At 41.8% G+C, this 27,707-nt stretch overlaps 1 protein-coding gene across 2 annotated transcripts in view; it reads right to left on the bottom strand.

Annotated features, from left to right (window-relative positions):
- Positions 1–27,707, bottom strand: part of AK4 (adenylate kinase 4) — a 59,669-nt gene that overhangs the window by 13,495 nt on the left and 18,467 nt on the right. For both annotated transcript variants that reach the window (XM_081087341.1, XM_081087342.1), the window contains exon 3: positions 13,563–13,682. In XM_081087341.1, the coding sequence (XP_080943467.1) occupies positions 13,563–13,682 (120 nt within the window). The remainder of the gene's footprint in view (positions 1–13,562; positions 13,683–27,707) is intronic.

Here is a 27,707-nt window from a genome sequence, read left to right on the forward strand (position 1 = left end):
CAGCTGATTCTCACTGACAATTGGCCTGGAGGTCAATTCCTCCCAGTGATACCTACAACAATCAAGGCATAACTACAACAAGACTGTGCACAAAGCCCACAAGGGGGTGCACCAAGAGTGTCCACCTCAGGTAACCGGGGAGGCTGAGCCACTGGGCCCTACAGGACACCTAGCACACAAAACCACTCTACCAACACAGGGAAGCATAAAAAATGCGGAGACAAAGAAACAGGTCACAAATGACAGAAATGGAGGAAAGCAAATGACTGGATATAGAGTTCAAAACCACGTTTATAAGGTTTTTCAAGAATTTTATGGAAACTGCTGATAAATTTAGTGAGACCCTCAAGAAATCTAGTGAGACCCTCGAGGATATGAAAAAGGACCAACTAGAAATTAAGCATACACTGACTGAAATAAAGAATAATATACAGAGATCCAACAGCAGACAAGAGGATCCCAAGAATCAAGTCAAAGATTTGAAATACAAAGAAACAAAAAAGACCCAACCGAAAAAGAAAAAAGAAAAAAGATTCCAAAAATATGAAGATAGTGTAAGGAGCCTCTGGGACAACTTCAAGTGTACCAACATCAGAATTATAGGGATACCAGAAGAGAGAGGGCAAGATATTGAAAACCTATTTGAAGAAATAATGACAGAAAACTTCCCCCACCTGGTGAAAGAAATAGACTTACAGGTCCAGGAAGCGCAGAGAACCCCAAACAAAAGGAACCCAAAGAGGACCACACCAAGACACATCATAATTAAAATGCCAAGAGCAAAAGACAAAGAGAGAATCTTAAAAGCAGCAAGAGAAAGAAACTCAGTTACCTACAAGGGAGTACCCATACGACTGTCAGCTGATTTCTCAACAGAAACCATGCAGGCCAGAAGAGAGTGGCAAGAAATATTCAAAGTGATGAATAGCAAGAACCTACAACCAAGATTACTTTATCCAGCAAAGCTATCATTCAGAATAAAAGGTCAGATAAAGAGCTTCACAGATAAGAAAATGCTAAAGGAGTTCATCACCACCAAACCAGCATTATATGAAATGCTGAAAGGTATTCTTTAAGAAGAGGAAGAAGAAAAAGGAACTCTTACCATTTGCCACAGCATGGATGGAACTGGAGAGCGGATAAATACCACATGATCTCACTCATTTGTGGAATACAATGAACAACATAAACTGATGAACAAGGACTGATCCAGAGACGGAGAGGCATTGATTGGACTGTTGGGCCTTGGAGGGAAGGTAGGCGAGGGTGGGGGTAAGGGGGAAAGATCAACCAAAGGACTTATATGCAAGCATATAGGCCTAACCAATGGACACGGACAACGGGGGTTGGGTGGGGGGTGGGGGGTGGGGTGAGGGCATGAGGGGGGCGGGGGGTATAGGGGGTAACGTGGGGATAAGGACACATATGTAATATCTTAATCAATAAAATATATATTTAAAACAAACAAACAAACAAAAACCATGGAGATTCTTCAGCCTATAGAGCAGTGATGGCGAACCTTTTGAGCTCAGTGTGTCAGCATTTTGAAAAACCCTAACTTAACTCTGGTGCTATGTCACATATAGAAATTTTTTGATATTTGCAACCATAGTAAAACAAAGACTTACATTTTTGATATTTATTTTATATATTTAAATGCCATTTAACAAAGAAAAATCAACCAAAAAAATGAGTTCGCGTGTCATAGGTTCGCCATCACTGCTATAGAGCCTAACTCAAAGGCTTCAGGGCACCCTGTATGAAACTGCAGGCGTGGCAGCTCCAGCACCCCAGCAGCTCCAGTGTCTCAAGTTGGGCTAAGCAAATTATGATGGTACCGGTGTAATTGTCACCTCGATCAGCTAGCAAGAATGAAGGTCTGATAAGGGGCAATCTGACCATCACGTCTTAAACCATCTTTAGCACTGTCATTATCTGCCCACATTTTGAAAAGTGAAAATGTCACAGGAGCACAATATCAAGACGAGGGGGAACCTGTCAAGCAAGAATGTTCCTGCATCAGGACATGAGATGGTCGTATTCACTTGAAAGAGGTACGATTACTTTGCTCTTGAATCCACTTAGTTAACAATTGCTATCCACTGATCCAGGTTCTCTTCTAGAGAACCACTCCTGGTATGAGATGGAATTCCTTAGTACTTTGAATTGCTAGGATATTAGGATTTGTACGGAAACAGTAGATGTAACAAATCTATATATATAAAAGGCTAATGTGCTAAGGGTCCAACTGTCTGACCAGTTGCTATGACATGCACTGACCACCAGGGGTCAGACGCTCAACACAGGAGCTGCCAAGCTGCAGTGACTTGGCAGTGGCAGTTCTCAGGTTATGCACCCCGAAATGAGAGGAGGGAGCCCAATTCCTCACCGGGCAGCACGATTCCACCTTCGGCCATGGGTTATGTTGTTGCTGGGGCACTGTCAGCCCCGAATGTAGTTTAGTGCACACCCGGTAAGATGGCAATTCTGCAGAGTGCCCTCTCACACTCTGGGATGTCGGAGAGCTGGCCCAATTCCCCCAGACCAAGCCAAGGGAACCCACTGTCAGAGAGACCTCCCTCCCACTCCACAGATACCTGGGAGGGACCACAGAAGGTTGCTTCCAGGGCATGTCCAGCCTTCTGGCCCAGTCCCACCCCACCAGCCACCTTCTAATTAATTTCTTTTCAATGTGCACGAATCTATGCACTGGGTCACTAATGTTATAATAAAGCATGATCTGTGGAAACTTGTAACAGAATGGCCATTCTGAACATGAAAGTATTTTGATGCATGTGTAAAAATATTTAAGAGATTATCTCTCAAGTGATTTAGACTAGGCAGGCTTTGATTACATTGGTAAGACCAAGGAGAGTTTGCTGTTCTAGCGGAGGGTGTGTATTCTTCTTTAAATGTGCTTGCTGTAGCCTCTATTAAAAAATAGAAGCTCCTTGAGGGCTGGGGCTGTATTTATTCCTGAAGCTGTATTCCTGGTGGGCAGGATTACCGATCCAGTGGACTAGATGCACACTCAAATTCTGTCAACAGGTGGCAGCATTAATAATGTTTCCTTTTAGAAAGAACTGCAACCAAGTCTGATATGGTTTTATGTTTACTAAAAGTAATCCTCAAAAGACATGCTTTCTAAATGACTAGCATATTCCAGCTTCCTTCGATAACCTATTCCAAGTACACATAGTCTATTAATTGTTGAGGAAGCCAGAAAACCCAATAGGCACCGTAAAATAGTGATCACATTTTAAACACAGAGAGCCTGTTTTCCTTCCCATAAACTACACATGACACTGTTCCATCGCTTGATTTCTCACCAGGAGTATGAAAAACTGACTTCATGGTTCTGTACTAGGCTAGGCTATCCCTCGTCTCACAACCCAGACTAGAAAAGCTGCTCTGCCCTGATTGATCAAACAGCCAATCCGCACTGAAAGCTATAATTTTATGTGGCTAAATTTCTCCCCAAATCTGGCATGCTCTCAGGAATTATGGTTCTTACAGGTTGCATTTTTAGACACCACCACCATCACCACCACCCCCAAAAAAAAACTCACTCGGTGCAGGGAGATGTCACTAAGCTCCTGACTGGCGTTGCGTTCCCAGAAGTGCTGGCCACTGGGCCTTGGCACCTGCTCCTCTCGGCCATACCAAGAGCCTGCGGAGGGCAGCTGGTGCCACAGCAACAAGCTGTAGCGATGGACGGGAACAGAGAACTAGGACGCGTCTGTTTTTCTAATTTGGAGTGCATTCATTCCAGAGGAAGGGCGCTGGGCCAGAGTTCACTGCCACATTCCCTCCACTTGATGAAAACAAAACGGCAATTCTGAAGGGCAGCATCCGCCTATGTCTGGCAGCCTGTGAAAAGGCCACGCAACAGGCCCCGTTCCGACCTCCATTAAGAACAAAAATCTTCCCGTTTGCTACAGCATTGATGGACCTAGAGGGGGTTATGCTACGTGAAATAAGTTAGCCGGAGAAAGGCAAACACCGCTATGATTTCCAGAGATGAGGAATCTAAAGAACAAAAGAAATGAACAAATAAAACAGAAACAGATTCAGAGATACAAAGAAGAGACTGATGGATGCTAGAGGAGAGGAGGTTTGGGGATCATGGTGAAAAAGAAGAAGGGATTGAGAAGTACAGATTGGTAGTTACAAGATAGTCATGGGGATGTAAAGTATAGCATAGGAAATATAGTCAATAATATTGTAATAAGTATGTATGGTCCCAAGTGGGTACTGGAAATACCAGAGGGAACACTTTGTAAAGTATATGATTGTCTAACCACTATGCTATACACATGAAACTAATAAAAAAAAAAACTAATTGTAAACTGTCATTGAAAAAATAAAGATCTGGGGCCAACAAGGAAGAGGCCACCTATCTCTTCCCAGTGGGTTGGGAAAGCAAGAACCAAATTGCAAATGCAAGCCATGGTTCATCCCAATTAATAACCGAGTGATCAGCTGAAGTTGAAAGCAGGCAAGTCAGTTATTCTCCCACAGCCTTCCGTTGGGTTAGGGAAGATTGCTTTCAACCAGAAGCCTCTATAGCAAGTTGAAAGTAATCCACCATTGGCCAGACCAGTGTGGCCGATTCCTGACCAGGGCCTATCCCCGGGTCATGCAATGGGCAGCCAATGGATGTTGATGTTGTTCCCTCACTGATGTTTCTCACTCTCCTTCTCCCTTCTTCTCTACTCAATAAAAACATACACATTTCTTAAAAGTAATCACCATCAAAACCTGTTTTATGAAGGCCTTGTCTCTCTCATTTTATAATTACTTTATCTGTTTATAGAATATCTAAGACCTCCATATTCCACTTCATCCAGTTTTTATTGACAGATGGAGGGAATAAAATAAGAAGCAGCTGTGCTCCAGATGTTGGCAAACAGAGCTTAGACTATACCATATCACTTTGTGAGTTCCACATTTCCACTGTACAGAGAGCCCTGGGACCCACTTCCGGCCCACTGAAACCTCCCTGAGACACTTGGCACTCCTCTCTACATACTCTAGAGTTTAGGGGATCTGTAATAAATGGGTCCTGCTCTAAAGGAGCTTGTAGGTTATGGTAAATAATTTTAAAACCTAGATAAGCTATAATCACTACTTACTGATCCACTGACAAAGAGAAGGTAGATATTCCAGAACATTTGTTTTTAAACCAAATGTCTGCCTCTTCAAAGTGGCTTGGTAAAATAAATAATGAATTCCTATGAGTTAGGCATTCCTGGGGAAATTTCTAAATGGCATTGAGATCCTCTGACGTCAGCATGGTTTTTCCTGTTTAAGGACGTAGGTGAATACTAGCGTATAACCTTTGCTTTTTAAAGGCAGTATACTAAAATCATCTAACCCTTTTCCCAGTAAGGGAGAGGCACACTGCATTAAGGAAGGATCTGTCGTCTGCAAATTCCTTCCTTAAAGGCTCTTCTGTTGAAGAATTCTGCTTGCTTGTTCTTCAAACATAAGTCTCTATAAACAAATGAGGGAAAGACTGGTCCCATTGTATCTAAGTTAACACAATAGGAATTTTAAATAATTTCACCATAGGCCCACATTTTTGCTCCAAGGAAAACACAGAGGCTGAGTTCACCCTACATGGGTTCAGTGACAGGCTGCAGGTGTGACCTCTCTATCTTCAGACACATATTTATCAGCCTTTCTATGTATCAAACACAGTTGTAGCTTTAGCCGGTTAGACTCAGTGGATAGAACATCAGCCTGCAGACTGAATAGTCCCGGGTTTGATTCCGGTCAAGGGCACATACAGAGTTGCGGGCTTAATCCCAGTAGGGGGCATGCAGGAGGCAGCTTCTCTCTCATCACTGATGTTTCTATCTCTCTCTCTCCCTCTCCCTTCCTCTCTGAAATCAATAAAAATAAAAAAAAAGCATTAAAAAACAGAAAAAGCAAACACTGTTGTAGATACTGGCAATATGGCCATGCTGAAACAGACATAATCTGCTTTCTGAGGCCTACATTGGGGGTGAGGGTATAAGGGAGGTGGCCAACACCAAATATACATATAAATGTGTAATGTCATGTGATTGTAAGGTAAGAATAGAGGCAGCATGAGTAGATAGGATGGTACAGGAAGGACTCTCGGAGCTGCCATACTTGAGTAGAGATCTGAACACAGCAATCCACGTGGATATCTGCACGCAGAGCACTGCAGGTAGAGGGCAGAGGACCTGCAAAGGCTCTGCAGCTTGAGCATGCATGGCACAGACAGGTAGAAAAATTACGAAGTAGCCACAGAATATGAACAAAGCTTTGCTCAACCCTGGCCTCAAGTAAAAGATCTGAACATGGTTGAAGGCAGAAGGAAACACAGAACAAAAATTTAAACAAAATATAATAAAAACAAAGAATATGCAAAGATATCCAAGATGGATTTAAAAAAAGATACAACAGAGGAGAACTTCCCTAAAGGGAACGAGCTGAATTGCAGATCAAAAGGACACACTGTGTAAAGGAGGAGGGGAAACGCTGGGGCATGCTGTGAGAAGAAAGGATTCTTCAGGAAGTCTGTATAGAAAAAAACATGCTATTCAAAATGGGGGGAGGCAAGGGTTGGACTGGCCCAAGGCTTCTACAGAGCAATAATTCGGGCCAGGAGCAGATGGGCCAATGGCTATAAAGTTCTGAAGGACACAAGGACTGCTGAACAACAAAAAGACATTTTCAAACATGCAAACTCGTGACCATAGCCCCTCATAAGCAAGGAGGGAAGGAAAGAGAAAAGGAAGAAAAAACTATCTTTAAAAATCCTGTCAATTAAGTAATGAAAAGTTTTGTCAAAAAGAAGTGCAGCTTCATTCACACAGAATTCCACACAATTCCTTCATTTAAAGTGCACAATGCAATGATTTCTAGTAGTCATAGGTATATCACCAAGAGATTAATCAAAACAAAATGAACAGAGAAATGGTGGGGGGGGGAGGGTTTGAGGGGGAGCAGAGAACACGACAGAAAATTCATTTAAATTTTTTAAATGTAAGACCAAATAATGGGAAATTAAAAACACAGAAGAAAAATATTAACAACAAAGCCAACAAAAGTTGGAAGAGGAGAAGGTAGAAGAAAGTATATTAAGTACATGAGGTTACTGTTAACTGTAAAGAGACAATATCTCCTGTCTAAATTTGAAATGTAAAAATAAAAATATATGTCTATCTCCTAACATTGATAATAATTATATCTACCATTTGACCACCTACTACATTCCAGACTTGCAGCTGTTTGTGCAGCATTTGCTCCTCCTGGACTATGAGGGCAGGACAAGTGCTTTTCTCTCCTCAGACGGACCAGCGCCAAGCACATCAGGACACACAGAATGTGCACTCAATTCACTTTTGATCTGAGAACCAAGTTTTTCTAGGGTATGCTCAAATATCTGGACACACATGTTTTCCATATGTCCCTTAATGCTTAGATAGTCATTCTCTCTGAAAAAACAGACCAAATAAACAAAGTCAGGATTGTCTACATATTAAGATTGTTCCTCATCCCAAGGCAGCAATCAGATCAATCAAAAGAAATACATCAGAAATGGACATGGGATTAGAGTCTCAGGGGGGAACCCAACCAAATGAAGAAAAGACCTTGCTTCTCATTTAGACACTCTTGATCTCACATTGACAAAATTGGTAAAATCCAAGTTCATATAGTTTGGATTTAAATCAAAGAAATAAAAGATGACCCTCACTGCCTAGGGTAGCTCAAAGGCTGAATCACCACTAGATTCTAATTCCCAGAGGGCCAGGTCTTGCCCATCCTTTTGCTGTCCTGTGATGTCTGGGCACTTAGACTAATTATGCACACATCCACTTTTCACCAAGAAGACTATGTCTTTCTTGAAAAAATATTTCCACTTATCTCTCAGAACAGATGCCATCTGCGGCATGATTGGCTGCACACATCATCAGGAGCTCCTGATGAGCCTACTCTACCTCTAGTGTCTCTGCAATAATTTTCCCTCTTTTTTCTTCACTGACTCCATCCCACTGCAAAGTCAGACATGGTTATATTCGATTCGCTTTAGCAATACCTAGGATGTAACAGGTATTTCACCCATTTAGGTGTGTATAAAAAATGTTTGATGAACGAACAGAACTACAAGGAGGGGCGAGTCATGAGTGTGTCAGAAGGACAAGCCTGGTGAGGAACCAACGATTTTGATTGTTCACTCTGCTTGGCAGAGACATAACTGCCACAGTAGCCTAGCAGAGTCCCATCAATTCTATGGCCACTCTCCTTTCTCCAGGAACCATTCCAATTTCTCCCAATCTTCCATTCAGAGTATCAGAGAATACATCATTGCCTTAACAATGACCTTGGATACAAAGGTTGGGGGGTGGTAGAAGTAGAAGAGGGTATAGGGAGGATAAATGGTGATGGGGGAAAAAGATACAAAGGTTATCTGATATTATTTTTCAGGACTACACATTTGAAGGAAAATGAGTAACATAATGTATTACCCTCACACACATGCGTGCACGCACACAAACACACACAGAGTGAGAGAGAGAGAGCCTGATGCGTTCTGTTGTTGTTGTTCAGTGACCTTCCAAATAAACCTATTATAGTTTCTTCTTGAAAGATGCCCTACAGTCACATTCACAAAGGCAACAGAAAAACAATTGCCCTTGGCATTTCTTCAAAGATGTGATTCAGGAGTTATGTGATTATTGGCTTTTTTCTGTAGGCATATGTTGCCCAGTGGGATCTGACACTCTTCAGAGTTATCTGACTCAGAAAGAAAAATACGGAGGGGATAAGGTCAGAGCAGTATGGAAAGCATAGTAAAACACATTTGCAAAGTTAGAACAAAATACTCCAGGTCCAGCATCCGTAGTCTGGTCTCCCAGTGCCAGCCTTTATTTAGATACCTAGGACTCGGATTGAGTATGTACCCTGGAATAGCTTAGGTCTGAGGTCATCTAACCTCAGGGAAAACAAATACACAGAAAACACTGCACACATTCAAGCAGCTCAGACGTCTTCTTTAGAAAAAAAAAAAATTAAAAATCCCAGAATTCCTATGGAAAGCAGCAGAAAGCAACACTGCTCAGCACAAAAAAAACATATGGAGCAGGCAGCCATGGATCGAATGAGGACTCTCATTCTAAAGGTATCTTTTTCTCCATTGGAAAGGCTTTTAAGTTATATTCCACCTATAATTCCTAACTTTAAGTCTGTTTTCTGTGACACCAAACTTTGACTACAAATTTAAAATATTTCATCACTACACCTAAAATTATCTGGCAGACAATTCTGGTACATCTTGCTAACTAGAGATCAATTAGGACTACTGTTTATATTTTTAATTTTTTAAAAATATATATTTTATTGATTTTTTACAGAGAAGAAGGGAGAGGGATAGAGAGTCAGAAACATCGATGAGAGAGAAAAATCGATCAGCTGCCTCCTGCACACCCCCTACAGGGGATGTGCCCACAACCAAGGTACATGCCCTTGACTGGAATCGAACCTGAGACCCTTCAGTCCGCAGGCTGACGCTCTATCCACTGAGCCAAACCGGTTAGGGCAGGACTATTGTTTAAATGCATAGGATGGCATTCAAGTTTAGAAATGAAAAGTGCCCAATACCAACAAACCTCACTACTGGCCCACCTTATTGCCAGCCCTCTTTTAAAAAGTAAAGAATTTGTATTTGTTTTAAGGAGATGGTTATTATGCCCTAGTTACTATTTCACCTTAGTAAACAGGAAATACTTTTTCTATGAAACTAAAAAACACTTGGTTTTATAACAAATTTAGAAATCTTGTGCATTACATTCCACTGGTAGAATATTTTTCTTAAAAATTAAAGAAAAATATTTTTTAAATATTGCTCTCACACTTTTACCTTCCAGGGAAATTATAGGAAAAAAGCAGGGGGGCAACCCACACATACATACACCTATTAATGCATAAAAGAATGTTTCTTACCCAACTGGAAAGTACACTGTGAAGGCGAGGTGGTGCTGAGCTTTTTTTAGCAAGGACACAGCTGACCAAACCACAGAGCATTCACCAACCACATCATCCAACCAACCCCCTTGCCGTTCCCCTGGCTTGCATCCGCTGGGCTCATTTCCACCCACCATTTGCAGGATGCCTCTCTACAGCCATATGGACCAAGATGATGAGTCATCTATCATCCAGAATTTTTCTCTTGACCTTTCCACACCCAATCACCTTTCGCGCACTGGACAGGCACATCCTCCTCAGAGCACGTGCCCTGCACCCTGGAGTTTAAGGCTGAACACAGGACCTCGGCATTCCTGACACTCCTCACTTTGCCAAATGGATTTATTCCAGAGCTTTACAGAAAAATCGCAACTGAAAGAGTGACCAGATGGGGTGTTCAAGGAGAAATATACAAACGAAGTCAGTTAGGAGACTGATGTACTTGATTAAAAACAGACCTAGGATGTAAAAGAACTTCAGTTTTTCACCCTGAGAGGAAGTTATGGCAAAAGCAAAGCATTGAAACACTAAAACACTCCATAGCTGAACTGACTTTTTGACTTCACATAGCTAAATGTTTTTAAGTCCACATTTGAACGTAATACTTCATGAAGTCACCACACACAAAAAAAATCTGCATATCAGGAATAAATAATAACAGCAGAATCTCATACTTATATAGCACTTATTATATGCAAACATTCTTCTAAGCACGTTGCATATATTCATTCACTTCATCCTTACAAACCCTTTTCTAACCCATTTTCCATGCAGAATAGGATGCAGAGGTCAGGTATCTTGCCCAAGGTCACACACACTGCCAATAAGTGAAAAGAGCTGAGATTTGAAATGAGCAGTCTGCTACAACCTGCGGTTAATTATTATTACACTGATCACCTTCCCAGAAATCTGTAACACAGATGATACCCTTTTAAAACAGATTTTTTAGCCGAAACCGGTTTGGCTCAGTGGATAGAGCGTCGGCCTGCGGACTGAAGGGTCCCAGGTTCGATTCCGGTCAAGGGCATGTACCTGGGTTGCGGGCACATCCCCAGTAGGAGATGTGCAGGAGGCAGCTGATCGATGTTTCTCTCCCATCGATGTTTCTAGCTCTCTATCTCTCTCCCTTCCTCTCTGTAAAAAATCAATAATATATAAAAAAAACACACACACACAAAAAAAACAAACAGATTTTTTAAAGTTTACTAAAAAAGTTCACTTTATAAGTTGAGAAGCCTTACATTAAAGAATTTAAACTCGGGAAATTACTGTTAGGTGGTGGTGAAGGCACAGTTTATCAGTCATGGCAAATACCTACCCAAGAAGTATTGGAGGGCTAACTCTTGTGAGTTAAATGTATAGCGTCTGGAGAAATTAACCTGGCTGAAGGCGTGATGATAGCCAACAAACTCAAAAAGCTTGGAAGACAATAAAAGAAAACCCAGGATTGTGGTACCTAACATCAGTCACAATGCTGTCGATTCTTCCTGCTCAATCTCTTCTCCCAAATGATGTCTTCTTTCCATCACATTGCTACTGCTTAAATTCAGACCTTCAACATCCCCTGGTCCGACTATTCTACCAATCTCTTCTTTGGCTTCTAGTCATCACCACCTCCCTGCCCAAGCCCCTAATCCCTCCTTTGCTGCTAAGCAAACGGTCTTTCTGAGACACAAATCTAATGTCATATGTGCAGGGGGCAGCTGATCAATGATTCTCTCTCATCATTGATGTTTCTATCTCTTCCTTCCTTTCTGAAATATATATATATATATATATATATATATATATATATATATATATATATATATATATATAAAGAATGCTCCACAGAACAAATCCTATGGGTGTTGGGAATGAGGCAGGAGATTCTAGGGTCAAATAAATTAAAAAAATACCTCATGTCTCCTCTATGAAGCATTAAATCACATGATCATATTAAAAGTTTGGCAAGCCCTAGCCAGTTTGGCTCAGTGGATAGAGGGTCGGCCTGTGGACTGAAGGGTCCCAGGTTAGATTCCAATCAAGGGCAGGCTCCTCCCCCGCCTGGGTCCTGGACGTGGCATGTGCAGGAGGCAACCAATCGATGTGTTTCTCTCCCATCGATATTTCTCTCTGTCTTTTGCTTTCTTCCACTCTCTCTAAAAATCAATGGAAAAAATATACTCCGGTGAAGATGAAAAAGAAAATAAGTTTGACAAAATCCTGAAGTAAAGGAAACTGGTTAACTTTGACGCTAACTCTGGGCAGGTAATAGAACCCTATTAAGTGTTCAGAATAATTCTTGACACACAGTGTTAGCAATTAATGTTTAAACTGACATTTTCTAAATATATTTGAACACAAAGTCTGTTTTCTGGTCTAGCCATTAAAAGCATTGCATGCTATATACTTTGAGAAACAATGTCATAGAATAAATACTCCACCATATCAGTCATTTTGGAGGTTCGTGGACTCTAGACTTTAGCTGAAATACAGCCAACCTAATAGTTTGAATATGGGACAATTCCTCTGGTTTCTCTGTAGCTGGCAAACAAGGCTTCAGTTTCACCAAATTAAGACAGGAATATGTGCATTGTGTGAACTAGACAAAAACAGCTCTGCAGTGGAAAGAGGTTTGCTAGAGCTAAATTTCCCAATCCATTTTTTGTTCATAGAAAGCAGTATGTTCATCAGCAAACTTAAAGTAGAAGATTCTGAATTCCAGCTAAAGTACAAAATTGTGCAGCATTTTGTGTGTGAGCATCTGTATGTATTTTCTTGGGTGAAATATTATAGTTGTCATCAAGGGATCCATAACGCCTAAAAAGGTTAGGAACCACTCAGTTTTCAGATCAGGTCCATGTATTGTTTAAATACATGTTAAAAAATCAAACAGTACCAGGGCGTATGTATACATGATGAAAAGTAAGTCTCCCAATCCTAATGCTTATCCAAGGTCAACCACTGTTAGCAGTTTTTTATATTCCAAAGATAGTTTATGCATGCGTTTCTAAGTATATACAGTAATATTACGCCATCCCTCTATTTTTGCATAAATAATAGGCAATATACACTATACTACAACTAGCTTTGTTCACTTGGCAGTTTATGTTGAGATCTATTCATATTATAACATAGGTACATACCAAATTTAAGACATCGCTATGATAGATACTTAGATGGTTACCAATGTCTTGCTCTTTATAAATAATGCTGAAAATAAACATCCTTGAAGCTATATCTTTAGGCAAGAAATCCAGCAAAGAACTGCTGAAACAAAAAGTATAAAGACTGTTAAACTGTCCTCCAAAGGTTGCGCATTGTATACTCAACACTTATTTCCCACATATGCAATAAAAGATTTTCAAATTTTCTATCTTTGTTAATCTGACAGGTGAAAAATGGTAACTCCCGGCTTAAATTTTTGTGGCCTATTATGAATGAAAGAACCTCTGGTTTCAGATATACTTATGACAACTTCATCATGGAAAGAAAAGGCGTCATCAAACTGGAACAATAACGGAATTCTATTAGGAACAAGCTACTCCCAGAAACCCAGCTCACCCACGGGTCCCACTCACCGTCTAGCAGCCAGTGCTGATCCTGTCGGTTCTCCAGCTCCGACAGCATCATGCGTGTGATCACGTGGTCTGGAACCAAACGGCCTTTCTCTATGTACTGCTTTGCCACATCACCAACTTCTGTTAAAAAGGCAGGAGAAAAGAGATTCTCAGAAAAAGCTTCAAAAATAAAAACCTTACAAACGCTTTTTGGACAATTTTGCCTTCTCTCCCATTCCTCCTGGTTCATATGGGGAAGGGGGGGGGGGGGGTAGAGTTAAGTTTTAAATATTGCTTCAGTAATGGTGGCACTGTCTCCCTCTTGTCTCCCAAAGAATTATAAAAGCACCTCTTGATGAAATAAAAATAAAAGAATATATATATTAGACATAACGTGAAAATAAGAGTAGGAAACGAAGTTGGAGCCTGGAAAGAGGGTGGTACACAAAAAGCCAGAAAGGAGCCCTGGCGACTCCCTGAAGGTGAGCCAGAAACTGGATCCTGAGCCTCCCAACAAGTTATGGTAACAAGGAAACGTGATCAACCACACGGCACACAGTGTACAGAAGATTGAAGGAAGCTGCGAAGCACAACCATTCCTTAGAGACCAAAAAATACAAAAAAACAACAAAAAAACCATTTCCACTGTTCTTCTAGAAAGAATGCTGGGTAGAACACACAACAGGTCTATATCTTCTCCGGAGCCCCCGTATAAGCAAATAGCACATTGCTGACATAACTGTGAAAGAAACTAACTCAGTGTTATCAGTGGAATGCCAAGTTCATAAAAGAATGAAAAATTTTTAATTATTTTTCAAGAAAAAAATGCTTCTATCTTAATTTAAAATAACAATTCCTTACTTGTAGAAGTTGTGAGTTGGATTCAGCAGAACAATTGATCAGTTTAAATTGTTTAAATGTCTACGCACTGAGTTTTTATTTAACCAAGATGAAGTCATCTGCTCTCCAGGGAACTGTTAGTGAACCATGAGGAGTCACATCCTCCACAAGCCAATGAAGTTCTTATAGAAACATAAAGCAGCTTTATATTACGGGGGGGGGGGGGGGGGCTCAAGAATTATTTTCCCCCACCTTCACCTTGAATTTAAGGTAGAGCCTTTCCTTCTCAAGGCTGAGTCTACTCCTAACTCCAACTTCCACACTGAAACATGAGCTGTGAAGAGCTCCGTATCACTCCATCACTCCTACTGGACCAAAGTAGCTCAGTTAGGCCCCAGGAGACGCGTATTCAATAACTCCCTGAAGAAGCAGAACGCTAAAGACAAGCACATTCCTGAATGTGGCTGAACATGAATGGGAAAATATTGATTGATTGCGTACTACGTAACAGGTAATATTCTAGAGAGGTGGCAGTAAAGAAAAGTACTGATATTTAAGCAGTATTAATTTCCTTAAGAGCAACACTAGCGATCATTAACTTAATACATCCTATGCTCCTTTAACTGAATATATACTGTGTTCCTTTAAGTATTGTATGTGTCATTTCATTTCATCCTCATATATCCTCACCTTCACCTAGGAGGTAACAGCCGTTTTTTTGTGACAGCTTTTTGAGACATACCACACCACAAAATTCACCATTTTATAACGTACAACTCAGTGGTGTTTAATACATTCTCAGTGTTGTGCAATCATCACCACTACCTAATTCCAGAACATTGTATCAACCCCAGAAAGAAGCCCTGCACCCATCAGCAGTCACTCCCCATCTCCTCCTCCCACTAGCATGTGGCAACTACTAACCGGCATTCTGTCTGTAAAGGTTGGCCTATTCTGCAACATCTCATAAACAGAATCACACAACATGTGGTACTTTGTGTCTGGTTTCTTTCACTTAGCAGAATGATTTCAAGGTTCACTCATGGTGTAGCACAGGGGTCCTCAAACTACGGCCCACGGGCCACATGCAAATACAAATATTGTATTTGTTCCTGTTTTGTTTATTTACTTCAGAATAAGGTATGTGCAGTGTGCATAGGAATTTGTTCATAGTTTTTTTTTTAAACTATAGTCCGGCCCTCCAACGGTCTGAGGGACAGTGAACTGGCCCCCTATTTTAAAAGTTTGAGGACCCCTGGTGTAGCATATATCAGTACTTTGTTCATTTTTATGGTCGAATACTATTCTTCCGTTGTACTGATAGAACATATTTTGTTTAGCTATTTGTTCATTGAGGAACATTTGGGTTGTTTGTTTCCACTTCAGGGCTATGGTGAATAATGCGGCAATGAACATTCGTGCACAAGTCTTGGTCTGAACATATGGTTTCAGTTCTCTTGAATAATACCTGTAGGGTATGTATGTTCTGTATCTGAAAAATCACTTTCATAGTAGGCTTGGAGTAACTGACAAGTTTGGTGCTGTCCTACTCTGCAATAGGCAGGCCAACCAGCCCCAGAGCCTTATTCTTAGGCCCATTTAACAAACCTTAAGGTAGATATAAACAAGTACACAGCTTCCAAGGTAAGAGACCAAGATGTGAAATGGCACCAGACATCCCATGAGGAAAGAGTAGGTAGCAGCTTCTTTGGAAAAGAGAAGACCCAGAGAAGGACATGATAACAATTTACCCATGGCCTGATACTCGATACATGGGAAAGGCTTTATTTTATTCAAAGCCTAGGATTTAGAATTAGGATTAGTAGTGGGAATTTCAAGTGGTTCCAAAAAGTTGCCTAAGGAAATGTCTGAATGGAGACACAATCACTGCCTAGGAATGGCTACTGTAGAGGGATTATGACAACTGGACTCGGGATTGGGCAACATGGTTTTCCAACTATTTTTGGCAGCCTTGGCTCTTCTCAGGCAGGATAGGTATGTTCTCAATCTGATTCCAAAATCAAACTTCCACCACATCTCTCAATCCCTACCATGAAAACCTGGAAAGGTCAACAGCCAGAGCAAAATGGATTTAATAATATATCTACATCTGAATGAAGACCTTCTCAACAGCAAACAGTAATACAATGTGGGTCAGGAGATAGAGGCCCATTCCGGGAACCATGACCTTCACCTGCCCAGGTCAGTTTGTTTGGAAGAAAAGCAATATTATTAAGTGCTAATGCTAGCACATTTGGATACAACACATGGCTGCTCCAATCTTTCAAGTAGAATTCCAAAGAAAGGCTGCAGACAAGCACACAGTGTCTTTTTGTTCTGATTCCCTATAAATTAAGGGCAAACTGGACAGAGCTGGACAAGTGTTCACAAAGCAGCAAATTCCCCAAGATGACTAGCCAAATCACCAGAAATAGATAACAACTCAATGTCCTTTTATTTTTTTAAGTATTTTTATTGATTTCAGAGGAAGGGAGAGAGAGAGACAGAAACATCAATGATGAAAGATAATCACTGAATTATTGATCAGCTCCTCCTGTAAGCCCCACACCGGGGATCAAACCCACAACCCGGGCATGTGCCCTGTCGACGCTCAACCACTGAGCCATGCCGGCTGGGCTCAATGTCCTTTTAATTGTTCATGCAGAAAACACTGAGAATAAAAGAACCCTGTAAAAAACAGCTTGATTCCCTCATAAGGCTGCCTAGAATCAGGAGAAACCATTGCCACTCCCAGAATCAGCCCTTCTTCAAAAGGTCATTGAAAATGCCAAAGCACACACACGCACCATCTGAGGAGTGGTCAAAATGAACTATTGCTTTGTGGTTCTGCCAGCTACAAGTTCCTTATCCCCCCGCTCTTAAGAATATTTTGACACTGAAGTAGTTACTTGAAAAAGATTAATAAAACAAAGAAAAACTTCATTCTATAAACTATTTATCCTTGAAATCACTTTGATGAATCTCTTTGGATTAAAAAAATAATAATAAGCTTTTAAAAACATCTTGGTTAAGAGATTGATACCAAGGACCTTTAGAGGTGAGAATTATGGAAGAAACTCCTAATTTTAGGGGGCACTTAACTCAATGACTCATTTCAGATGTCCAGTATCCACCCTCCAGCTGGCCTAGCTTAAAAGCAGGCTTTCTTTTCCTTCACAACAAAAAGACATGGTCTTAAATCATTCTGTGACACTTGCTATTGGTAGGTATGAAGAACATTCTGAGTCATACTTCCTGGGTTCAAATTCTGACACTGCCATGGACAGGCTTTTAAGACTTTGGTCACATTGTGTGTTTTGGCCTCACTTTCTTCATCTATAAATAGGGAATGCCCACCACCTACAATTGTTTTAAAAGTTGTATGTGGTTCATATGTGGTAAAGGACTTGGAATAATACCCCTTTGCAAATTTCTCTCAAGGATATGGAGATCGTATTTTGCTCGGATATGGCAGATGTTGTTCTCAGTAGTTTATATACATGAAACCATTTAATCCTAATATCTAGGAAGTCGATGTTATTATTTTCCCCATTTCATAAATCAACTGAAGCACAGAGGTCAAGTAACTTGCCCAAAATAATTCAGCTAATAGATGGTAGAGCCAGAACTCAAACTCAAGCAGGCTGGTACCAGAGTTCCTTTTCTTTACCACTCGTCACACTACATTATCTCTGAATGTTTGTGAGCATTTCCTTGAACACAAGCACTTTGAATGTTAGAGTACGTGTGTAATTTGTGATTTATAAGAAATATATATGGTCCAAAGTAAGGCTCAGAGCGGTCCAAAGTAAGGCTCAGAGCTCCCCAGTGCCTTGGAATTTCCTGAGTGGTAAGAGCAATGGGAGCATCTTTCATTATAATATTTGGTCTCTTGTCGTTAGTTCCTGAAAATGTTCTGGAGCCCTAAAAGTGAAATGGTGTCTTGTTATTCATAATAAGCCTCTTCCCACAACTGGGTTTATAATAATGGGATAACTGTTGGAAAGCACCTAAGGGTGGGCACTGGTTGCCAGAGGAACAACCATGAAGAGAGGGGTATACTTTCACTCCCACCCCCTGACTTCCTGGAAGGGGAGAGGGGCTGGAAGTTGACTCAGTCATCAGAGGCCAATGAGTCGATGAGTCATGCCTATATAATCTGCCTTCATAAAAACCCAAAAAGAGGGGGTTCATAGAGCTTCCAGGCTGGGGAACCATAACACTTCAACGTGCCAAACCCCAAACTCCACAAGGACAAAAGCTCCTTTGTTCAGCACCTTACTCTCTGTATCTCTTCATCTGGCTACTGATTTGTATTCGTTAATATATTTTGTAATAAACTGATAACCTAGTAGATAAATGGGTTTCCTTAATTCTGTGACCTGGTCTAGCAGCAAAACCCAAGGCAGAAGTCGTGGGAACCTCTGATTTAGTCAGGTCAGAAGCACAGGTGACCAACTGGCCTGACAATCTGAACTAGAGGGTGGACTTACAGGACTGAACCCTTTAACCTATGGGATCTGACCCTGGCTCCAGACAGACAATGTCAGAATTGAGTTGAAATGTAAGACACCCAGCTGGTACTGGAGAATTATTTGGTGGTGTGCAAACTCCCCCTCTACACACACACACACACAACACACACACACACACACACACACACACACACCAATGCTGGAGGTTGGGTGCAGAACCTTTTAACCTTCTGGAATAGTGAGGTCCCTGTCTAAAGGGACAAGAGCATAATGAGAAGTGAGTTTCTTTGTGAACTCTGGCAAAACTTACCTACTCAGTGATAGTCTGCCCCGTGGGGAAATACCTGGTCCTGCTCTGTGCAACCACTTTGCTCTCAGTAGGCACTATATCTTCAACTAAATAAACAAATAAATTTACAGCATGTATTTATTTGCAGCTACTTCCTACCAAACTCTAAGTACCCTGCAATCCTATACCTACTAATTAGTCAACCCCCTCCTCTCCCCAGGGCCCTCTCCCTCATCTAATCCATCCCCCACACAACTTCCAGAGGAATTTTCCCAACCCACAAGTCAGCACAGGTCACTTCCTCCTCCAACACCAACAATGCATTCCCTGACCTACAGGATGGCATGGGAACTCCTTAGGCTAGCATTCAGAATCACTCCCATTTGGCCTGGAAGCACTACTCCTCAAACCTCACCTCCCACCACAGAGTTCCTTTATCCCCGACCCTTTCGCTATGCCAGGCACAAGCTGAGAAAAACTGTTCTCCCTTCCCTCAAGCAGTGTACAGTCTCATGGAGGAAAGGCAGGTCAGGAGGGAGGCAGTGCTCTGATGTGATGTGCCCAGGACAGGGACACAGAGGTGGACACCTCAATCCATGCTCAGACCCAAGGAAAGCTTCCCATCCTAGAGCTGGAATTTGAAGGGCTAGCAAAAGTTGGCTGAAAGAGGTATCCTTCAAGTACTACATGCGCCAACCACCTCAGAGCCATGAATTTTCTACTTCCTTCAGAGTAGTAATCCCCTCTTCTATAGCCCACCAGAACCTAGGCTGAAGCTAGACTATACGTGATTCTGTACAGATTAGAAAAAAGGTGCCCCCTTAGGAAGATGCCCACTTCCCCAGGCTGACTCAACTGTGTGCCAGGAAACAGCTTGGTGTACAGAACCAAACTGGACTACAGGCCCCATACATACCCCTTAGCCAGGTGCCCTGCCACGTCCCTGTACAACCATATGTGGTTATACCTGTACCTACATCTCACTCTTCTTGTTAAGGGAGATTGTTTACATATCCTCCATACCAGATCATAATCCCCTTGAGGGCAGAGTCAATTTTAAGGATCAATAAGGGCCATTCTACTTGAGATACTACTTGAAGATACTATCATATCTTCAGGCTCTGTTTTCCTGTACCCAAGGTCCTACAAATTCTTAAACTCCTTTCACTACATCCCCTGTCATATCTTCAGTCTACTGTGTTGTTCAACAGTCATGATAATAAAAACTTTTAAGGCAATAAAAACTCAGAAAAACCGACTCAACCACATAGTGAGGATTATGAACAGCAATGTTTCTTTTAAATGTTATCTTATGGTCTTAATTTTTGCCAGGCAGGCCTTAAACAACTGAGTAGAATAAATTTATTGAATTAAGCAACATTCTGTTATCTGATCAGTCCGCATACATGAACATTTAGTTCTCACAACTATTGCTTCAGCCTATTCAAGCTGGTGCAGAAAGATCATTACCACAGGTTGCATTTGGATCCCAAGCCTGACCTCCTAACAAAAAAGATCTGTTCGTACAAGAGATGCTTGCTCCTCCTGAAGCTACCTGACATTTTTAAACGCCCACAAAATGTGTATGAGTCAACTTTTAAAGATGTCTGAGCTTACGACTCCAAAATATTCTCTAACTAAGGAAGCAGAAAGTTTATCACCCCAAGTGAGGTTTATACTAGACTAGACCACCCAAAACACATGCTGCCTATCTTTGGAGCCATCTCTCCTTCTGGGTGTCTGGGTGATACAGACAATCTTTACCCTAAAGGTTTTCTGATAAATCACAAGACATTAGGGATTGTAAACTATTTCTAAAGAAGGTAAGGATAGGTTTATAATTTATTTAATACAAAATAATACTATAAAGTAAACTATAAAGCAAGACTTTAATCCTATTCATTCTTTGTTCCTTTGTACATCAGGCTAAGATCCCTAAGTCAGTGATCATGTCACTCCCGAGGAACAGTGACTCCACACAGAGTACACCTGTCTTCAACACCTTTCTTTTGCTATTAACCTTAGAGTACAATATTTAGCTCATCATAAGGTATATTAACCAAAGGAAATTGTAGCTAAAGTTATTTGAATCTATGACCTATATAATTAATCATTTCCTAAGTCAAAAGAAGGTCAATAGAAAAAAAAATTTAACCTAGATTTGAACCCAAATTCATGTAAAGTACAAATGTGTATCTCTTTACCACTAATTGTGAGATTAAAAACATAATTATGATGTGATTTTTTTATAAAGGTACAATTGACATAGTATTAAATTAGTTTCAGGAATACAACATAATGATTTTATATTTGTATATTAAATGCAGAATAATCAACACAATAGGTATAGTTAACATCTGTCATCATAAATTATTTTTCTTGTGATGAAAACTCTTAAGATCTACTCTTAGCAACTTTCAAATGTGCAATACAGTGTTATTAACTATAGTCACCATGCTGTATATTGCACCCCCATGATTTATTTACTTTATAACTGGAAGGTGGTACCTTTAACCCCCTTCACTCATTTTGCCCACCTTCATTATTACACACCTCTGGCAACCATCAATCTGTTCTCTGTATTTATGAGCTTGGTTTTTTGTTTTGTTTTGTTTTTAATATATATTTTTATTGATTTCAGAAAGGAACGGAGAGGGAGAGAGAGATAGAAACATCAATGATGAGAGAGAATCAGTGATCAGCTGCTTCCTGCACGCCTCCTACTGGGAATTGAGCCTAAAACCAGGCATGTGCCCTTGAGCAGAATAGAACCCAGGACGCTTCAGTCTGCAGGCCAATGCTCTATCCACTGGGCAAACCAGCTAAGGCTTTTGTTTTGTTTTTTAAATACCACATATAAGAGACCATTCTACTTGATTTATTCTTGTTATCTGCCTTTTGATCATGGGAAGATGCACTTTTAAAAACACTGAAATGGCTTCATCATGAGGCAAAGAGTCAGCATGATATAAGGAATTACCATCAGACTGGGAATCGAGAATCTTGGCTCTCAGTTCTGCTTCCGCATGACTGCACACATCAATGTGCTTCATTTATTGTGCCCTCAAGCTTCCTCCTCTGCATGAGAGAGCTGGACCCCTCTACCTCTATTCATCAGAGGTGAATTCCAATTTCCAGTACCTGGCTTTGTGGGCAGGTGGGAAGGTAAGTGGACTAGCTTTCCCAGTATGCCTCAAACTACACTAGTGTCCTTTTATTTGTTTATTTTTGTTGCTAATCTCTCACCCGAGGATATCTTTTCCATTGATTTTTAGAGAGAGTAGAAGGTGGGGGGGGGGGAGAGAGAGAGAAACATCAATGTGAGAGAGACACATCGATTGGTTGCTTCCCCAACGCCCCCTGAGCAGGACCAGTGATTGAACCTGCAACCCAGGTGCATGCCCTTGACCTGGAATCAATGGGCTGATGCAACCCTTCCATCCTTGGGCTGACACTCTAACCGCTGAGCACACCGGTCAGGGTACACACTCATGTCCTCTTAATCATGAGATTCCACCTCTGCAGTGATGTAAGGGACCTCAAAGGTTAAGAAAAATCTCCTTGCTTTCACGGGCAGCCAAGGTATGGATCATTAAACCCATTCTAGATGTGAGGAGTGGAGTCTGGACCACAACTCCAACCTGAATCATCTGTCAGCGTTCTATCATTCCTTGCCTGGAAGACTTCTGGAATAAGGGCCGATGCTTTGTGACACCTCTTTGCTCTTTTCTCTCTAGCCAGACTGGATATTTACACTCTGTCTAATTTTGTAACTTTAGGTCCAGAAATGTGCTGGCAGTGGGTGTGTTTCTATAATAGCCAAGATAAAAATATGCATGGCCAGAAGCCATGACGACTTTGGGTAAGGAAGCGGCTAGCATTACTGAGAACGACGGTGACACAATATCAAAGCACAAAGGATATCCAGCAGATTCTTCTTCCGTAAGCTTTCTCATTCCACCAGCAGCTTCATTACTACTTGACCCTCCACACTGATTCAAAGGCTAAAACAGTGCAGTAATCCTGTTTTAAGATGTTAAATAAATCATGAAAGAGTTGGGGTTACATAAGCTAAAATATATTGGATGTCCTACATCAGGAGTATTTTCTTGGCCCAGAATAGGAACACATGCACTCATAAGGACACCATGAACATCTGGTGTAGGACCATGTGCCGCCTTATATAAGCAGCAAAGGAGAAAAAGCAGATTGGGATGGAGGCAACAGACGCCGGGCAAGGGAACAAGTGGGAAAAGGCAAGTCATCTGAAAGATCTGCCAAAATTATAGATGAGTTTTAGACCCAAAATGCTTAAGCATCTCCTCAAGCCCACGTTCTGTGAGTCTGCTTTGATGTCCACCAGGCACTTTCAGTCCTGAGGAGCAGGGCCATACTTCAAATCTCTTGAGCTCTCTAGATTTTCTCTGCCTCCCCCTATAACCTTATCACAAACCCATTACCATCCCATTCAGAGGGCAGGGAGGAATTTCACTTTTAAAGCAACATAAAAAGAAATTCCTTCCCATTGCAGAAGGCCTGGGGTGTGGGTCTGGCTGTGCCAGACACCTTTTCAGCTGCCTCTCAGTGCAGGTTCTTGGCTGCAGATCAGCTCCAGGGAAGCTGCTGTTTCCTCCAGTGCCATCTGCTCAGACGATGGGCTGCTACTGTTGCCATGAGGGACTGTCCTCCATCCCTCCCTCCGTCCCTCAGTCATAGCTCCCTGGCAATGCTCTGGTGGAGAACTACAAGGACACCAAAGATGTGCCATGCTCACCAGCCTCCCAAAGCTGGCAGCAGACCTTCCTGCAAACAAAGGGAAAGAGAAGGAGACATAAAGCTGATGCTAACATTCTTTTCTGATGGGGCTCCCAGTGGGGGCATAAGGTCCACTGGGTAGGGTGACATGTAACCATCCTTTAACACCCAGCAAGAATAATAATAATGTCAAAGGGCAGCCACTATGAAAATCAGTATGGAGGTTCCCCCCCAAAATTAAAAAATAGAAGTACTTCTGGGTATTTATCCAAAGAAAATGAAAACATTAAGCCAAAAAGATATGTGCACCCCCATGTTCCTTGCAGCCAAGATATTGACAATAGCCAAAGTATCAAGCAGAGTATTTACAGGATATGAAAGTTACCTAAGTCTCAGTGTGGTGATGTGGTTCCATCTTGGGCCGAGAGAAAAATTTATTTCAACATTATAGGTCATTTTTTTAAAAGTTAAAACAAACACACCAAAAACAAAACAAACAAAAACACTGGGCCAAGCCTTACTCCAATCCCTTGTATGTATTATCTCATTTAATTCTTAGAACACTAAGAGGGTAGTGCCATTATTAGTCCTGGTTGTAGTGGAAGAAATGGAGATATGTAGTGCTTGCACAACTTGCTGGCTGGCTGCCCAGACAATGCGATCCCACAGGCTGCACTCTTAGCACATGCCCTACAGTGGGGAGTCTTCCAGGCCCAGCCTCCAAAGCATTCCTCCATTTCCTCAAGCAATTACTTAGTCTCCTCCTCCAAATGACTCCCACACTGGAATCCTCTGTTCAACCAACCGCCTTCTCCCCTTCTGGACACCTTAGAGTATGTCCTGTTCACCTGAGTGATTTAAACTAAGCCTCAGGGAGCTAAGGATACCTCCAATCATTTTTAAGTTGAATAAGTGAATAAAGATGGATTGTGGGGTTTTTTTGTTTTTTAAAAGAAAAGCAAAATAAAACGTTGCAAGAAAAAAGTAATAAACATTAAACATGAGGATCTATCCTAGGCAAAGGGAAACAGTCTTTTTTTGTTGTTAATCCTCACCCAAGGTTATTTTTCCATTGAATTTTAGAGAGTGGACAGGATAGGGCGAGAGAGAGAGAGAGAGAGAGAGAGAGAGAGAGAGAGAGAGAGAGAGAGAGAGAGAGAGAGAAGTATCGATATGTGAGACACATCGCTTGGTTGCCTCCCATACCCTCCCCTCCCCCCTCCAACCAGGGCTGGGGATGGAGCCTGCAACCGAGGGGTTAGCAGTGAAGAGGTAAACTGTTCTGGATAAGAAAGTATTGGAGGATTGAAATCTGGGAGACAGAAAAAGAACACATTCTCCAGAAAGGAAAAGAGCAAGAAGTTAACAAATTGAACTCTAAGTTAGGGGAGGGAAGGGCAGAGCTGGAGGAACGTATAGGGAATGACTGACAGGTCATAGGGCAGTGGTGTTTAATATGCCATGTCAAGAGGTTGCCTATGCCAGACTCTAATCCCTATCACCCACACACCCTCCATACAAGCACATTATATTGGGGGTCCTTTAGGAGAGGAAAATAAAGGTAGTCTCCAACACAGGTGAAGGAGTGCAGAAAAGGGCAGCCCTTACAAGAAAAGACTTGCAAGCAGAAGTGAAGAATTCCAGAAGCATGAAAGCTGAGAAAGAGGTGATTAGGGAGAGGTGCATAGTCAGTGGAGTGGAGTAGAATACTATGTGCCTTCCAAGCAGGTGATGGGGACCCAAGCCTTTCTAATGCAAGAGATAATGCTGGAGCCACATGACACAACTGTTAGCCAGTGTCACCAGTCACTCCCACTGTAAGAGCACATCTGCTCCCACCCAGTGCAATCAATCCCTTGCTACACCTCATAATGACGCAAAACTAACAACCAGGATTTTGGTTTGCAAATCTCTAACTCAGTCCAAGCTGGCCCCAGGACAGGAGCAGTGAGAAGGAAGAGGAAGCATTGGATTTCATTTTGCAACTCAGGAAGTCCTACTTCACTAACTAATCTAAAGATGAGCTGCTAAATTACCCAATAGGAAACATTAAACCCTGCCCATTAAACCAAGGATCACTTTCAGGGTAAGACAATCTATTTGCACAGTGGCTTCTATTCCATGAGTTCCTAGATATCTGAGAATATTTCCTTCATGAATCAAACTGCACTGGCCCCTGGATTTCAACCTCTAAGCTTCTTCTATACTCACATCTCTATATCTTCTTCTGCTACATATTGCTATTCCAAATAGCACTTACAGGAAATTGAATGCTGCACCAGATATACTAATTTTAGACTCACTTTAAAACTTTCACTCTTTCTCCACCTGCCAAATGACAGGAGGAAAACAAAGCAGGCATATGTAGTTCAGCTGCCACAGCTGTGCTCTAAAAATTGGTATAAAGAAGGTGACATACATTCTTTTTGAGACAATAATTTCCCATCCCTATTTTGTTGTTAACAAATTGAACTGGAGTCTCTAAAAATAATCAAACTCACTCTGACCGGTGTGGCTATGCCAAGATTTCGGGTTGGATCCCAGGTAGGGGGAGTGCAGGAAGCAGCAGATGGATGTTCTGCTCTCATATCAATGTTTCTCTCTCTCCCTCTCTCCCTCTCTCCCTCTCTCTCTCTCTCTCTGCCCCTCTCCCTTCCCCTCTCTCTAAAAATCAATAAAAAGGTGTATATTCTAGAGGGAGAACCAAGATGCCGGCATAGGTTAACGCTGGAGTTTGCTGCTTTGAACAACTACTTCAAAAGTGAAACCAAAAAACGGAATGGACATCACCCAGAACCACAGGAACGCTGGCTGAGTGGAAGTCCTACAACTAGGAGGAAAGAGAAACGCATACGGACACTCAGAGGAGGCGCAGTGCTGAAGTCAAATTCTGAGGTGCGGAGTGCGCGGAGCGGGCTGGCGGCGGAGGGCGCGGTTGGCGTTTTCAATCGGGAGGGAGTCGCAGACTCTGAGCTCCAGATACGGGCGAGTCTTTAGGGACCCAGACTCAAACGGGAGAAGCGGGACTGTCTGGCTTCGGTCAGAGCGAGTGCAGCTTTCTCTCTGAGGTTGGCAGCAGGTGCTGGGACTCAGAGAGGCAGAGCCCCTGGGGACAGGACTGAGAGCCATAACTGCTCTCTCCGGCCCACCCTATTGATCCTGTGCGACCCGCCCAAGCCCTGCACAGAGGCATTTGCCGGATAGCCTCAGGCAAAGGCTAGATTAGCACCTCCCTAGAGGACAGAAGTTCTCTCACTGCAGAAACAGCTGATTCTCATAGCCACTTGGTCTGGAGATCAAACCCTCCCTGGTATTAACTACAAGACTGCACACAAAGACCACTAGGGGGTGCACCAAGGAAGCATAACAAAATGCGGAGACAAAGAAACAGGACAAAATTGTCAATGAAAGATATAGAGTTCAGAACCACACTTTTAAGGTCTCTCAAGAACTGTTTAGAAGCCGTCGATAAACTTAATGAGATCTACAAGAAAACTAATGAGACCCTCGATGTTATATTGGGGAACCACCTAGAAATTAAGCATACACGGACTGAAATAAAGAATATTATACAGACTCCTGACAGCACACCAGAGGAGCACAAGAATCAAGTCAATGATTTGAAATGCGAGGAAGCAAAAAACACCCAACCGGAAAAGCAAAATGAAAAAAGAATCCAAAAATGCGAGGATAGTGTAAGGAGCCTCTGGGACAGCTTCAAGCGTACCAACATCAGAATTATAGGGGTGCCAGAAGATGAGAGAGAGCAAGATATTGAAAACCTATTTGAAGTAATAATGACAGAAA

This window comes from Myotis nattereri (assembly GCF_964212035.1).
Source record: "Myotis nattereri genome assembly, chromosome: 3".
NCBI classification, from domain to species: domain Eukaryota; kingdom Metazoa; phylum Chordata; class Mammalia; order Chiroptera; family Vespertilionidae; genus Myotis; species Myotis nattereri.